Source organism: Argentina anserina, chromosome 5 (assembly GCF_933775445.1).
Source record: "Argentina anserina chromosome 5, drPotAnse1.1, whole genome shotgun sequence".
Taxonomy (NCBI): domain Eukaryota; kingdom Viridiplantae; phylum Streptophyta; class Magnoliopsida; order Rosales; family Rosaceae; genus Argentina; species Argentina anserina.
In genome coordinates this window covers 21,629,457-21,645,143 of record NC_065876.1, presented here as the reverse complement: position 1 = coordinate 21,645,143, position 15,687 = coordinate 21,629,457, and the positions used below count along the sequence as shown (strand labels likewise).

Sequence of the window (15,687 nt, the reverse complement as noted above, 5' to 3'; positions counted from 1 at the left end):
GGTTTGGAATATCAAAGCATTTTATGGCTGAATAACTAATGTTGTAGAAGTACATTACTTGATACATTATCGTATTTGTGAACTTTTACACACTAAACATTACACAAATGTATGTATATAGTAGAAGTAACGTTCTTATTCTTACATATACGCATGTAGTATTTATCCCCACTAAAATTTCTTCAATTATTATGATTTCTAGTCATGGGTTTATTTATGTGATTTACTCTGAAAACGACTAAACCATGTAGACAGCAGCATGTAAGCGTGGTTTAGCGTGTGCATACAGAGGCCTGAGTTTGAAGAGAGAGTGCGCCTCAGTAAGGTCAATCTTGTCCACATGGGGTGGCATGTTCCATGTAAATCCTTGAAGAAGCCTAGCTAAGAGCATCACAGTTATAGTAGTCCCAAGCGTACCGCCCGGACAACTTCTCCTCCCAGTAGTAAATGAAATGAATCTCAACCCGCGTTCTTCTAGATCTACTTGTTGACTAGCATCTTCACTCAGATGACGCTCGGGGTCAAACTTTAATGGATTATCCCAGATTTTGGGGTTGCGTCCGAGGCCTACACGACTTAGAAGAACATTGCTGCCCTTTGGGATGAAATATCCTGCTACTGTAGCATCAACAATCGAAACATGGGGGACATTGAATGGTGCAACTGGATGTAGCCTAAGCGATTCTCTTGCACAAGCCTTTATGTAAGTGAGTTTAGGGATATGAGATTCTTGAACAAGTACGTCGACTCCGACTATCCTATTTAGTTCCTCTTGTGCTTTTGCAAGCATCTCAGGTTGGTTCAACATTTCTGATAGAGTCCACTCTGCTATACTGAATGGGTGATCCATCGTGGCAAGTTGTATTTCCTAATTCATAATATACATATATAGTTCATTAAAAAAAATAACAGTGCAATATTATATATAATATGATCAGTTGCTTCCATAATCATGTATTAATTTATCATTTTACAAATATTATTATAAGTTTAACGATGTATGTTGTAATTATTAATACTAGAAATAAAACACACCGATGGGTGTGGTGTTAATTATAATTACAATATAATTACAATATAATTAAATAGGGTTTCATTGCAAGGATGTTGTTGCAAATATTAGAGATAGTGGACAGTTACATATATGGGGAAGTTATTTGTAGAAGAAATAATCCAATTTTTTTTTCTATTCTGATTTTGGCTTTTACTTTTTTGTCCCGGAATTATATAATCTCATCTTAAAAGAGCACATGGTGTGAGAGTCTTCGTGTCTTTTCACAGAGCTTTATTATTTTAATTATAATAGTATTTATGCTCAAGTTTTTTATTGTTTGAAATGAAAAATGTTCATGTTTAAAGGTAAATAAGGTTCTCATTAGAATAAACACGCACAGGTTCATGTTTCAATATTAATGATCCCAAATTACTGTACTAATAGCACATCTTCATTTTTGAAGAAAATAACACAACTTTTTTAATTGATGCAGTTTGTCACACGTAACCGCAAACTCCTTATTTCTTAAATTGCCCTTAGCTTATTAAGTTACTTACAAAAGACATGAAACAGTAGAATGAATTCGAGAGAATAACTATAATTTTATTGATAGACATATGACCTTATATATAAGCATTACATCAAAACTTCTAATAAATCAGGCATAGGATAACATCCCTTAACTAGTTAGGATATACTAATTAGGACAAGATACACCAAGTATATAAGAGATGATTCTACTACAACAAGACATTCATTTAAATAGAGGATAAGAAAATAACGGTAGAAACTCATCTCTTCTACAAACTCTCTCAAATAAAACTGAAATAAAGGAGCAAGTACACATTCTAACATTCAGTTGAATAGTAAAAAAATGAGGTAAACAAGAGATTTTATTTTTGGTTTTATTGTCAAAAGAAACATTATGAAAGCGAGGTCAGGTCCTTCTGCATTGGAAGACTAGAAATAGCTTGTTCTCATTTCCCGTGTTAACATACTGTTGAATATTTTCAAATTGAGAAAAGTTACGGTAGAATATCAAATATAATGTAGAAACTTGGTTAATATATTACTCAAACTTGCCCTATCCCTATTTCACTCTAACAAGGATATAATTTAGGGGATTCTAGTTGCACCTCCATTTTACTTTTTAGTGTTTAAAAAACCTAAGTACACATCCATTTGTTTACTATAATGCATGTTTATTGTTTTATTGAAAGACTGTAATAAATAATAAGTTGTTTTAAATTTGCAACAGCCGCACCTTTTATCTAATGATTTTTTTAGGAATGATTTTTGTTCTAGTTACACATAAGTTATGAAGAGGTATCCAAACAAATTCAGTATGATTTTGTATATTTATCTATATGAAAATGAAAGAACGTACGTATATCGACCCAAATATAAATGTACATAGAAATGCATACATGTCCAATTATCACTTTTGAGGTAACTGAGCTGAAAGTGTTGGATATATATAGGAAAAGACTCATAGGAAAATATCTTACTGTGATTTGCGCTTTGATTTCTTCAGCTGATAATAGAGGTTGCCCATTTTCTTGTTTGAGGGAGATTAAAACGTCGAGCAGGTCCTCCTCTACACCCTCCTTGATCTTATTTTCTAGATCGGAGCACCTCCACTTCCGTAGTCTCTCGTCTATAATAGGGTCCTGATACTGCTTGATAGTTTTCAAGGCATCGGTCACTTTTTTCTCATGTCCACCTATGTCAAAAGGTTTCAACCATGGAAGGTAATCGGATACACAAAATGCATACAGATGTAATAAAATCGTGAAAAGTGCAGAGCCATGTCTTTCATCTTCGATTCCTGGGCCTCCATCCTCTCTCGCTTTGACAAAGTACCTTGTGTTGAAGATCATCCTTTTCATCACGCTTATTGCGTAGTGTTGGGCTGCATATCTCACGTTCACTACCGAACCATTCTCGTTTGTTGAGCACTGACTGTAGAGGAACTTCATTAGATTGTCTGCTTCAATGTTTCTCTTATTGAGCAACCACTGGAGTTTAGACTGGTGTAACACGTCGCCAACCAAAACCCTTCTCATTTTTTTCCACTGTTGTCCCATAGGTACAACAACTGCACATTAATGAGTCAAGCATAGCAAATACGATATTAAATGTATGTATGCCTGCAAGATAGAACTTTTTTTTTTCAATTTTACTCTATAGAAATATATAATTCATATTGAACTTTACCTGTTGTTAAGTATCCACTGCTTAAGAGGTGGGTGGCCATAGTAACTGGTCGCGATGCGAAAATAGTGTCGTGTTTCTTCAAAAACTCCTTAGATATTTCTGGTGATTTAACTGCAATCACATGAACACTTCCTAGTCGTACACAAGCAATATCAGTGTTGAGTTGTTCTAGAATGTCATGTATCCATATATATGTTGGTCTATTCCTCAACATTTCTGGCACACATCCTACGATCGGCCATGGGGTAGGTCCTGGAGGGAGAGGTGGCATTGGTGGGAGTACAGCTCGCTTCTTCTTTTGAGTAAAAAAGACAAAGAAGATGGATAAGGCAAGGATTAGCAATGCTGCAATAACAGGAATCATGATGACTGAGTTTAGTAGTGAGTGGTAATCTGGTATATATGCTATGGTCTACTGAGAAGTACGTGCGAAGATGGAGGAGAGGAAGAAGGAGAATGATCGAGAGGCTTGTATTAGATGTGATTCATGTGACTGATCGAGCGATAGATCACATTATATAGTGGTTATACGACCTAATCTAACATGCATAGTCATCTGTATAACCAATCGGTATATTAATTATATCATCTGGTGAGTAAGTGACTTGATTGATTCGATTCAGACCAACAGTTCACTTGAACTTTAAACATAACAATCTGGCCCACTAGGGTTTACTCCATTGTATTTGTATAGACAGGGGGGACTCTTTGTTTGGACATTTGAGGATTTAAAATGTGACTAAACTACGTACAGTTTTGATAAAAATGTGATGCATATTTTAATCCAAGACATTTGAGGTTGTTTGATATTGTGGATGTCAATTCAGCCAACAACTTCTTGCATTCGTGATGCTAGGGTGTCACACTTATCATGTGCAATATATGTCAACCGTGCGCAAGCTAATTTTTCTCGCCTGCTTTTTACCTATGATGGCGCTAGGGTGATCCCAGCCAGCCATCCTTCTACGCAACAGAATTTCTATGTTTTGTTTATCCTATGAGCGATTAACTCCCAATTCACAAGTCGCTCTACACACAAGCGTTTTCCAATTGTGCGGGGGTCAAGATCATGCACATAAACACATTTGGATTTATAGAACTATTGCTCATGTTCTCATTTATGGAATTCAAAGTACAACCTACCAATCTAGCATGGATCTTTACAATCATGTTTTGACCTACAAACTATTTAAACCTACTAACTAGCATAGAAGTTGACATCCACAACTTCCCTAAGACACATGGCATACAAGCCTTAACTATAGATGTAGTGGACAACTCCCACTACTATGTTTATTAACTGTCAAGACTAGGTGGCATGCTTGCATGCTTTTCCAAGGCATGCAACTGCCCAAGTAACTTCCCCACAAATCTTGCACCAACTGCCCTTGCATAATCTCCTCTCAACATGCGCCAACTGTCCTTGAATAACCGCGCACTAAGTAGCCAAGTAACTGCCTAGGTAACTGCTATTTTCCTTGCTCTGCAACTGCCCCTACTGACGAGGCTAATATCCTCACAACCGCCTGTTGACGAGGCTAATCTTCTTGCACAATCTGCAACTACCTGGTGAGGCTAATTTGCCAGCACTGCCCTCCGCCACTGCTGTTACTAGCGAAGCTAATATCCATGCACGCAAAGGCGGAGCCAGGCTTTCATAATGGGATGGGCTATAATTTTTTTTTACTATTATTTATAAACTTTATATAGAAATTTAGGTGTGTTAATATTTAAAATTTAGCTAGAAATACAAGTTTTAAGTAATTTGAGGTAGGCTATAGCCCAACATAGTATGTGTGTAGCTACGCTCTTGCCTCTACGTTGCCTTTGGGTCATCCTTGCCTGGGTCTATGTTGCCTTCGGGGTCTCAGTCTGCCTGCGTTGTTGCTGGTGAGGCTAATATGCTTACCTGCCAACGAGGCTAGCATCACTACTAGCGAGTCTAATAGCTCCGCACAGGTCTACACTTGTTCTCCGTCTTGTTCGTACACTCATATTCCCTACTTTAAGCTTCTCAAACATGGACAAGGTGCAAGGTCAAACCATGTCTTGCCTATAGAATTAGCGAGGGTGTAACACTAGGCAACATAGGCCTCGAAATTTAAGGACATGATTTGCATCCTTCAATTGATAAACGAAGGCCAAAGGTATTATGTTTCAGGTGTTTGGTCAAGCAATTTTATTTGATATATTCTTTTAATAAACTTACTTATTTCACAAAAAACATACATTTCTATTTTCATTATGTATCACTGGCATTGTATATACATGTTCAATGCATGTGTGGTTACTAGTGATCATGATTGCACAAATGGTAATCAATGAACATAAAAAAAACGTGGAGGATTTATCTGTCGGCAGGATTGTGCGGATAATTATTGATGAATAGGAGGTTTTATTTCGCAACACTTCGTTTTGTTATTTTTTATGATAATTATTTTTTGCAATTTCTTTTTAATATAACTAGCATTCTTGCACATCTGTGTATGTATGCGAAAGAGCGGTGCTCGTGAGTAAAAAGAGAACCTATTAATGTACATGAATTCACTCTCTCCCTTTCTGGTTGTTTCTCTCCACGTGGAAAAACAATTTTTTTAGGTTATATGAATTTATTTTAATAATTTGGAAAACAAAGTAAAATTGATTTTAAAGGAAGTTATTTAATTTCCTTCTATTTTTCTTTTTCTTTGTCTTTCGCCAAATTGTCCATGTAATATGTCTTTTTTATCAAAAAAGGATTTCAAAGAAGGGTATTTCAGTAATAAGTATATTTGCAATTTCATATGCATAATTTATTTTAATATATACATAAATGTACGTAGTTTTGGGAATTTTTAATTTGACCACGATGACTAGATCATCACATAGAATCAAAGAGTGGTTTAAAGCTCAAGTTTAAATGTCTTATGACATTATGATTAAGTCACATGATTTTATGCATCAAGCAAGCAATTGAACCTAAGATTTGGTTTTACCATAGTAGTTGTCTACGTTGATGCATTAACAATGGAACCATGAATAAAATTAGTGAGATGGTGTTTGTTGCATCACATAAGTATAATTATGTGTCAAGTTTTAGTATAGAGGGGAAAAGTAAATGTATTTACACCCAAGGGATTGAGTAATTCCACCCTAACTAGATTACCGGGAATAAAACTTAGAAAACACATGCAAGTCTACCTATTTACATTTTAGTGGTGTAAGCCATTTGGAAGCCCACACCACCAATTGGTAATATTTACAATGGAGGGTAGTAAAATGATTGTTGAGCTTATTTTAACTAAACTAAGATAAAGTAAAAATAAAGCAACTAAACTAATAAGTGTAGAGAGTAGATCAATAAGAGGAGTGGAGACTTAGGCATAGAACATACCCTTACTCATACACAAATGTAACCCATAATTGATGTGAAACATGTTTGAAAAATTCCCTTTTAGTGCTTTGGTAAAGCTACTAAGAAAACCAACTAATCATGCAATTTAATAAAGCCTTTTCGAGCCAAGTTAAACCACACAACCTTAATCTCAATTATATTACCTTATAATACAAGTGAGTTATGTACCACAAGCATAACATTCCCTTAGAGTAATTACACTCATCACAAAAGCATTAAGTTCAAAGTAAGAAATCCAAGCAACTTAATATTTCTCGTAAGAAACACTGAGCCACCACCTAAGGGCTACTTACGCTACGGATTCAAGAAGTTGTCAAGTTCAAGTTTTTGGTTCATTACTTTACTAAACATGCTCTCTAGGTGACAAGGCTAGCTAACATATGTAGTAGCATTAAGTATAGAAGCCAATAGATTCAAACATGCATCAACAAGAAATTAAATGGAGAAACTATATTGTTGCATAAGTGTGGGTAAGTCTATCTTAGCCTCAACCTCACTACTCACAATACATAGATAAATACATAAAAGCCATAAATAGAGTAATACATCATGAAAACAAAGTGTGAGAAAGAACCATAATACCCATGAGCTTCCTAGATGTAAATTAAGAGGATGTGAAGCATCAAAGTATAGTATTTTCGGTTTTCTCAAACCTAAAACACTATACAAATCCACATACACAAAAAGAAGATTAAGAACAAGGCTTGATGAATCTATCCATAATTGTGATTGATCAAGAGGTGTAGACTCTTAGGTTTTGGTTATCAACCCAAGAGCTACACCCCTCTCTCTACACAAACTTGATATCTATGAACTAGGACTAAGAAATTAAGCTAAAACTTAGGAAAATATAAAGTTTTGATGGAATTTGAGTGTGGTAAAGGAGGTTGCACGAATTTGGGAAGAAATAGTGTATTTAAAGGCCTTAGGGTCACAAATAAAGGGTGAAGATGTAAAGTGATGAATGACTAGATGTGGTGGACAAATGTGAAAGCACAAATAGTAGATCTTGTTCTTGAAATAGTCTACTTCATTTGTCTTCTTCTATTTTAAATTTGAATTTAAATTTAAATTCATAATTCATGATTCACCTATGCTCCATTGACTTGTTTACTTTAGCCACCACCATTTCCGGAAACCACATTCTCATCGTCAGAGTTCGACCAGCATTTTCCGGCGTTGACTTTTGTCTTCTTGCGAAATCTCTACATTTGCTATTTTTTTTGTTTGAAACTTTCATCCGGATCCAGAATGTGCGCTAAATCCGCTCATTTTGATGTGTTTCCGATCATTTTCTCATTTTCTCATTTTCCTAACATGAGTAGGAAACGTAATAAGAAATCGATAAATATACAAAAAAATAAAGCAAAAGAATAAGAATAAAACAATCATTACTAGGTTAATATTAACCAAACAGACGGTAAGCTACTTGAAGACAATATTTGTGTCAATGTATATCACCTAGAAACTTATTGTGAACGAGTTCTTATGTATCGCTTCTAATGAATGAGCACATCGATCTCATGAGCCGATATGGTGTGAATTGTATTATTTCATGTTATTATAATTTGGAATAATGAATCGGTGACTCATATATGATATTTGTTTGGCAACAAATGTTATACGGATCAATATAATTCCTCAGAAAAATGGAACCGTATTTTATGCATTAACAAGTGCATAAGCCTTCTCTATAATCCTTAATTGACTACGCTTATTATTGAAAGCCTATTCTTTAGCAAAATTTAAGAGTAACACCCTCTTACGCGACAATAAGACATAAGATAGAAGCCTAAATTGGCTTATCATGAAGCACTTTGAGGCTGAAAGATATTATGGTGATACATATATCATTGTTAAACTTAAGTCATAACACTTAGATGTTATGGAGCACCCAAAATAATGATAAAAAGTTACACAAAATCTAAAATATCTGGTTTTTCAGCTTGCGGATTAGTCATTGTGAGGACCGGTTCACCTATTTTTAGGGCGGCTCTCGGAGTGCCACTAGCTAATCATAAAATGTAAGAGCATTTCTGACCGAGAACATGGTGAACTGCTTGACACAAAGGGTCACTGACCTCTAGCAAGTTTTCCGATCGGTTTGGTGCTTTTTTGACTGGTTCCGGCAATGAGGCCAGGGACATTGGATTCCTAACACCCATGTTTACTTGCTGCTAAAATTTAGAAGCATTTGGGGATTGAAAAGTTAGTGAACTATTAAAGGACGTGTAAAACAAAGGTTATGTATCGGTTACTGATTCGCATGGTTCAACCGTGATATATATAAATCAGTCCTAGTGATAGACCAATATTTTAGGCCATAAGATATGGTTTGTAGAGTGTCTTGTTTTATTTATTCATCTATGTCCACCGTTATTGACACTATGGTTGTAACGATGTGCTTGTTTGTGTTTTAAGTCTAATGACATGCATGTTTGTTAATAGATTATGTTAATAATTTATCGTCTACATATTTATGTGTCAAATTGCGCCTCCACCAAGCGTAAAATTAATGATAGGTTATTTGATGATGAATATTGTCTTTAAATAAGACATAAACTTAACCTAAAGTCCGCTTATTTAACACCTTAACAGGCAATCTGGTTTAGTCAATTTTGATGAGCCAGACTCCATGTCGTTTGGGGAGAGAAGAACAAGTATGTTCAAATTAAACAATTTGGTTTTGTAGTAGTTTGTCCCTTTGGATCTCGTCATGTTCCCAATAGTCCTATTAATTTAATTGACGAGAGAGGAGCTATAATAGGCTCGTCATTTCCGGCCTTGGCCTCTCGACCATGATTGTGAGCCCGTAATTTTATTTGGTTCTTAATGTTGCTTACGACATTTTAGGGTTCTAAAAAAAATTCATGTTCCCAATAGTCCTATTAATTTAATTGACGAGATCGAAAGCTGGGGGGGGGGGGGGGGGGGGGGGGAGGAGCTATAATAGGCTCGTCATTTCCGGCCTTGGCCTCTCGACCATGATTGTGAGCCCGTAATTTTATTTGGTTCTTAATGTTGCTTACGACATTTTAGGGTTCTAAAAAAAATTCATTTCCAAAGTTGGGTAATTAAGTAAGTTGGGAGAAAGTAGTTATTGAATTTACTCAATTGGGTTGTGAGTTCCTACTCAAAATTTCTTTACTGAGACTGTGAATATTTGTCTATTTTGGAAACTAAAGGTAACAATTCCACATGTGGTAGCATGGAATAAAGATATTAGTTTCTGATCTGAAATTAAATGTCTAGTCTTTATCCGACCATCGTTTAACTGAAGCACCGACCTCACTTTCTTTTGTATTCCAAACTGATCACTTCAATCACCATGGTTTAATTCCTTTGAGCTCACAAGGGACAGTACAGTGAAAACCTCACTGATATAGGAAGAAACCATCGATATTTCCTTCTCTTTTCTGAGCTGGGTTTTGGATTGACCAGCCAGAAATTGAGCTGGTTTTTGGATTGACTTCAGCTCATTGTAAGGTAAATTCTAACTCATCTATGGTCTTCAGTTGGTGAATGTGAACTCAGTTTATGAGTTATTGATACCTCCTATTAATTTAAGGTCTGTTAGTGGGAGATATCAAAGCAGTGGAGCCAAAACTCGATTATAAATCAGTGACCATGTATTGATCTCTGATTCTTTTTCACGTTGTTTGTGATTTGTTGTTGGGTCTGTTTGATTTGAGCAGAATGAAAGTTGTATTGGTGGAGTTATTGTTAACATTGGGTTTATAGTTCTGGGTTGAATTCAATTGTTTTAAAGAAAGGTTGTATATTGGTGAAATGTTAGAATATTTGCCTATATACTAAGAGATTTGTTAAGAACTTACTTGAGTTAGTCTTTCCAAGTCTACGGGAAAGTTAATCAATTAAGGTGGGCTTTGCATGAAAGGCTCAGTATGCCTTAAGTTCATATTTCAAATTTTTTAAAGATTGAACTTTGGTGATAGCATTCCAGAAATTGATTGAAGTTGTTGTTGTGCAATTATAGACATTAATATTGCAGCTTGAATGGTGATGTCTGTGACATAATATATAGTCATCTGGTGTGCATTTAGATTTGTATACATTGTAGTTGGGTTGTGAAGTTATGATCAAAATGTAGAGTCACCTTTTGGTGGAAATAAGTTCTCTGTAATGTTAAATGAATTGGTCCAAGTATATTACTGATTTATACTTGTTGGATTTAGGATTCCAGGACCTTAGGGCTTGCCAAACAAGAGTAAATTACTGAGATTAGTTGTGCTTGAATTCCAGGTAGGGTGTGATGCTCACCTATCCTCACTAGAGCTTTCTCAAAGCTTTATGCTCTACAGTTGCATTATTTTTACGTACGGTTCAGCCTACTTCATTTTGTTGTTTTACGACATGGATTTACCATTATTATGTCAAGGCCATACCATATAGTTAAGTGAGTTTATTAGATGACGTGAGAGCGAATGGTAACACTAATTTCTTTGGGTTCGATCCCCATAACCTCCGGAGGGTTAGCTACACTGGTCGTGTGCGATTCTGATCTTAATGACAGACTTGAAACGTGTGTAGTTAGGTAGCAGACGCTCTCGCTATGCTTGCATGTTACTATATCAATAGGGTTAAGGCCGTGTAGTTGGTTTATAGGACCGGTCATCTAAACTTTGAGATTTGGGATCTCGATGTGCGTCATACGTTTTATGATTTATCGACATTCCTCATTGCTGCTATGCATTTCTTTTTCTATTTTGTTAACTACATGCTATTATAACACCTGGTGGGGTTGAGCTCCTCTACTGAGTGATGAATGTATGTGATGCTCACCCCTACATTTCTTTCAGGGACTAAGCTGGAATTAGCTGAGGATCGTGCTTAGGTACTTGGGTGTGGCGTTTTCTTATGTATATAGTTCTTTTTGGACTTTGATTGTTGGTTAAGTAGGTGTTGCTCAGTTTCCCTCTAACAATGTGAATATGTATTATATATTTTGTTGCAAAACTTTGTAAATTTATTCTCATGCACATGCTGCTCTTTTGTTGTGATTCCCTCCTGTGAACTCTAGTTTAGGACTTTGAATCAAGTTCCGTGGAATGTAAATATGTCTCTTTGTTGTAAAAATGTCTCCTTGCTTCTAAAGTATACTCTTAACCTCAGCTTGTATACATTGATGATACCACATATTTTAAAAAGGCCTTACAATTTTTTGAAATATATATGTTTTTTTCGTAAGTTACATACTTATATTTTGAAAGCTTGTGGCGCTGTAATGTAATCTTTTCGGGGCATTAAAAGGATGCTCCGACCAACCGCCCAGTTACCCTTATGTTAACATGCTGCATTGAGTGGAATATTGGTCAACTATCAAACTTGCATGTAAATATTGATATCCGACAAATGAACATGTAGTCACCCATTGTTGGTGACGTGGAAACTCCACAAATATGGTAGATGGTGTAAAGAGATCGCGTGGTTCGATAATACATGTTGCGTGTGAGTTATGGCACAACTTGATCTATGATCAATAATACTCGTATGTTTTCTTGGATATTGGTTATTATTGGCAAACGTCTCAATGTCAATACCAATCCGAATAGAGATCTTAAAGAATAACGATCTTAAATGAGTTTGATGTCGAACCATACATACTTCATTGAAGAAAATACTAATGTTTTAGATTAGCCTACATGGACATATATGATCCATTTTAAACAAAGAGATAGGTCCTTGGTCAGGTAATGTTGACGCTACAAGGGTAGACCCTATCGGTTATACCATTGTTAGAAAACGTAGTGAGAAAGAGCTTAGACTCACCTTATGGCGCAAGGTCTCTCATAACACGCTCTGGAATCAAGTATGAGAAGACTTGCTCTCGTAATGGATGTTGTTACACTCAACTACCTTGTCAGTTAGATGGTTTCAAAAACAGTTGAACTTGCAGCTTGTGGTCACAAGTCCTTTATGTTAGGATTAAGTTAAGAGATGTACATAAAGATCCTGAATAGATTGTTTTTTTTTTTACCCTTTTAAGTGCCTCCAAACCACAAACCACATTAACTTGATTAAGGTAGGAATATTAAAATGAAGTGTGATGGACTCTTGATGAACTAAGAGTTGAATGCTGCATTTCCGAAGCTCCTTCCTCAAAGCCCTAGGCTGACCACCCTAACCATGTAATCAAGTCTATTAGACTGGCTTATGTATAGTAGAATTCACTTGAAAGACTTTTAATGACTATTGCATGTCGATCGGGATAGATGTGGAATATCTCATACCCCTTGTCCATTCTCAGAATGGATTAGGATAAGTAGAAATTAAGCAGTTACAACTTATAGCTCGAGCCCTAGTTATGAATTATAATTTTCCTATAACTGATTTAGGGTGATGCAATGTTACATGCAACTATAATTAAGAATGAAATGATCATGAGATTACTAGGTCTCGAAGTGATGACTGTTATTAATTATATTATTCATTGGTTGGTTAAAAACAAAAATGACGCTAAACTAATGCCTACAAGTATCTTATGAATCAGTCAAAGTCATGAGAAGACATGTTTCATCTTTATGGGTGACAATAAGTCTTAAGAGATGAAACCCTCCATATTTAAGTATGAAATGCATTGCCGAAGGTGGAGAAAGTGGAGAAGGTAGAGAGGGAGAAGACTATTAAAAAAGAAGAAGAGATATTTCAGAGGAGGGTAGAAATCAATAATTATTCAAACCAAATTATAGAGCCTATTGCGTTTGACAATTTCCATGGGCGTTCAAAATCTATATGGCATTTGCCCAAACACCATCAAAATTTTGCGTTTGACAATTTCCATGGGCGTTCAAAATCTATATGGCATTTGCCCAAACACCATCAAAATCTTTTTATGGCTTTTTAAAACATCATTGAAGTTTCAAATATTTAATGGCATTTCTCAAATGCCATAAATATAACATTTGATGGTTTTTACTCATGAAAACGCCATTGAATATACTTTCAACGACGTTTTTCAACAAAACACCATGCTTCAAGTGCCATGAAACACTATATGTGTAGTGGTGCGTCCCGAATACAAGGACCAACCTTGATGTACATCAAATCAGGAGATTGTCTCAATTGCATGTCCCTAGTTACCTTTTTCCTCCATTACAACATTGTAAGTCTAACCTAATCCCTATATGAAAAATGCAATTTACATTAGTTAAACCATATTTAAAGTTCTTTATGTTTTAAAAAAAAATGTTATAATGTCTAATCTGTCCTTTAAAATACACTGAGGTTGGTCCTTGTATTGGGGACGGCGTATCACATGACGTCATATATTGGTGCCAAGAATGAGTTTGCACATAAGTGATGAAACTTGAAAAGTTTGAGGAGTAACATGATTAAAATGAAAGTTGAGGGATTGAACTATGGAATGTTCTAAAATTGAGATAGTCAAACTGAATTTAGTCATGACTTGAAAACCATATTATGCATATACGTATGCATGGGCAACTATCGTTTCCATTATTTTGTTACTAAGAATAATTTCTGTCGTTGATTATTAATCATTAATCACTTAAATATTGTTGTTACTAACTAACTTTTTTATATTTAATGGATCAGGGAATAACAATGTTTATTAAAGTTAACATTAATTTTGTTTAAATCAAAGTGTTCTCCTTCATTTATATTGTTTACATCACGTTTTTTCTTGTGTATTTCAACAACTCAGTGTTTTTCTACCGGGTAATCTCCAAGTTAAATTTGATGCACATGTTTTTCCCACCTTCGGCCACCGATTCCGTCGCCATCAGTCCTATTGGAACCCCGAACCGCACAGCCGAGCCGCGTCGATCTGTGGTAGTAGCATACCACCCCGCAGAACGTTTCAGCCGGGCCCAAGTACTCGTGGAATCAGCATCGTCGAATCCCTCGTCGCCGGCTTGATTTGGGGCATGAGGCCACTGTCGTTGGTCTTCCCACCTCCTTCTAGACACGAATCTACCACCATAGGGCTACGAATCCAGCTGATTCACCTCTGATCATTAACTGAGATATGGTTTTATTGCGGCGGCGATTTCGATCATTTCTGGCCGAATTAGTGATAGCTGCATGTATGAACATGTCCTACTCTTGGTGATCTGTGATTTTGATGTTGGAAATTTTGTGTTTTGATGAAGTTTTAGGTGGAGGAGAGTGTGGTGCGTGTTCTGCCGCCTAGGGCGGCACGTATAAGGATGTGTAGTGGCAAAGAGAAGATATTAGGCCGTAGGTTTGTTGCAAGTGGAAATATGGGTGGATTTGAGGGTTGCGAGTGAGGTCGCATGCGGTCGTCTATGGCGGCGCGGGAACAATGTTTCATGAACAGTGTTATGACTGTAATTAATTTTCTCTTGTATTTTTATGCGGGTCGTTTTTAAGCACGTTGTGATGCCACTCGGTGACCGACAAAACAAGTGAGTGAAACTCGCTTAGGATTGTAGAAGTTGCACGCAGGTTTTAAGGTCAGTAAATCTCACTATGTCAAGTCTACCATTGGCGTTGACTTGTATTTATGTTAAGTTGCATTTAAGTTAATGAAATGATTTCTTTTAAAAATAAGAAACTGTGACATGGATATAATATAGTGAGTTGTGTATGTGTATTAAAATGGTAAATATAATGCATATATATATTTTGCTATATTATGTGATGCTACAGTTTTATTTAAAATTATGTGATATTTATTGTTTTTGAATTAATTGTGGCAGATGGGACCGGAAGGGAAGAAAATGTACATTCCGGTAAATTAGAGAATAATTGTGGCGGACGGGACTGGAAATGAAGAAAATGTACCTTCTGGTATGATGGGTTATTGGTGTGACGATTATATTATTTGTTGTGTAAGAGTTGCTTGGTTTAAGTATGATATAAACATGAGTGGATTGTTATATTGTACGTGGTTTTAACATTGAGTCTTGTTAAAACGTTTTCTGGTCTTCGGACTTAGTGATGTCATTCAAATCGGGAACCAAGCCTTTAGTCGGACGTTGATTACGATCAATTAGAACTCTAGTTTGTTTGCCGTTGTACGACATGAGGGGTAACCAGATGGGCTATTCGGGTCTCATGAGTATACATGATTTAAAAT

At 35.9% G+C, this 15,687-nt stretch overlaps 1 protein-coding gene across 1 annotated transcript; it reads right to left on the bottom strand.

Moving 5' to 3' along the window:
- Window positions 1-238: 238 nt before the first annotated feature.
- Window positions 239-3,575, bottom strand: LOC126795286 (tryptophan N-monooxygenase CYP79A68-like). The gene is made up of 3 exons (XM_050522127.1): window positions 3,212-3,575; window positions 2,503-3,092; window positions 239-868 (listed from the first exon to the last, which is right to left on the bottom strand). Exons 1-3 carry the CDS (start codon window positions 3,573-3,575, stop codon window positions 239-241), a joined length of 1,584 nt encoding a protein of 527 aa, XP_050378084.1.
- Window positions 3,576-15,687: the final 12,112 nt, after the last annotated feature.

Excerpts from the sequence above, each read along its gene's own strand:
- LOC126795286 (XM_050522127.1), bottom strand. The coding sequence starts at position 3,575 with ATGATTCCTGTTATTGCAGCATTGCTAATCCTTGCCTTATCCATCTTC. Across the intron at positions 3,093-3,211 it reads CAGTGGATACTTAACAACAG|TTGTTGTACCTATGGGACAA; the intron begins GTAAAGTTCAAT and ends ATTAATGTGCAG. Across the intron at positions 869-2,502 it reads AAATCAAAGCGCAAATCACA|GAAATACAACTTGCCACGAT; the intron begins GTAAGATATTTT and ends ATTATGAATTAG.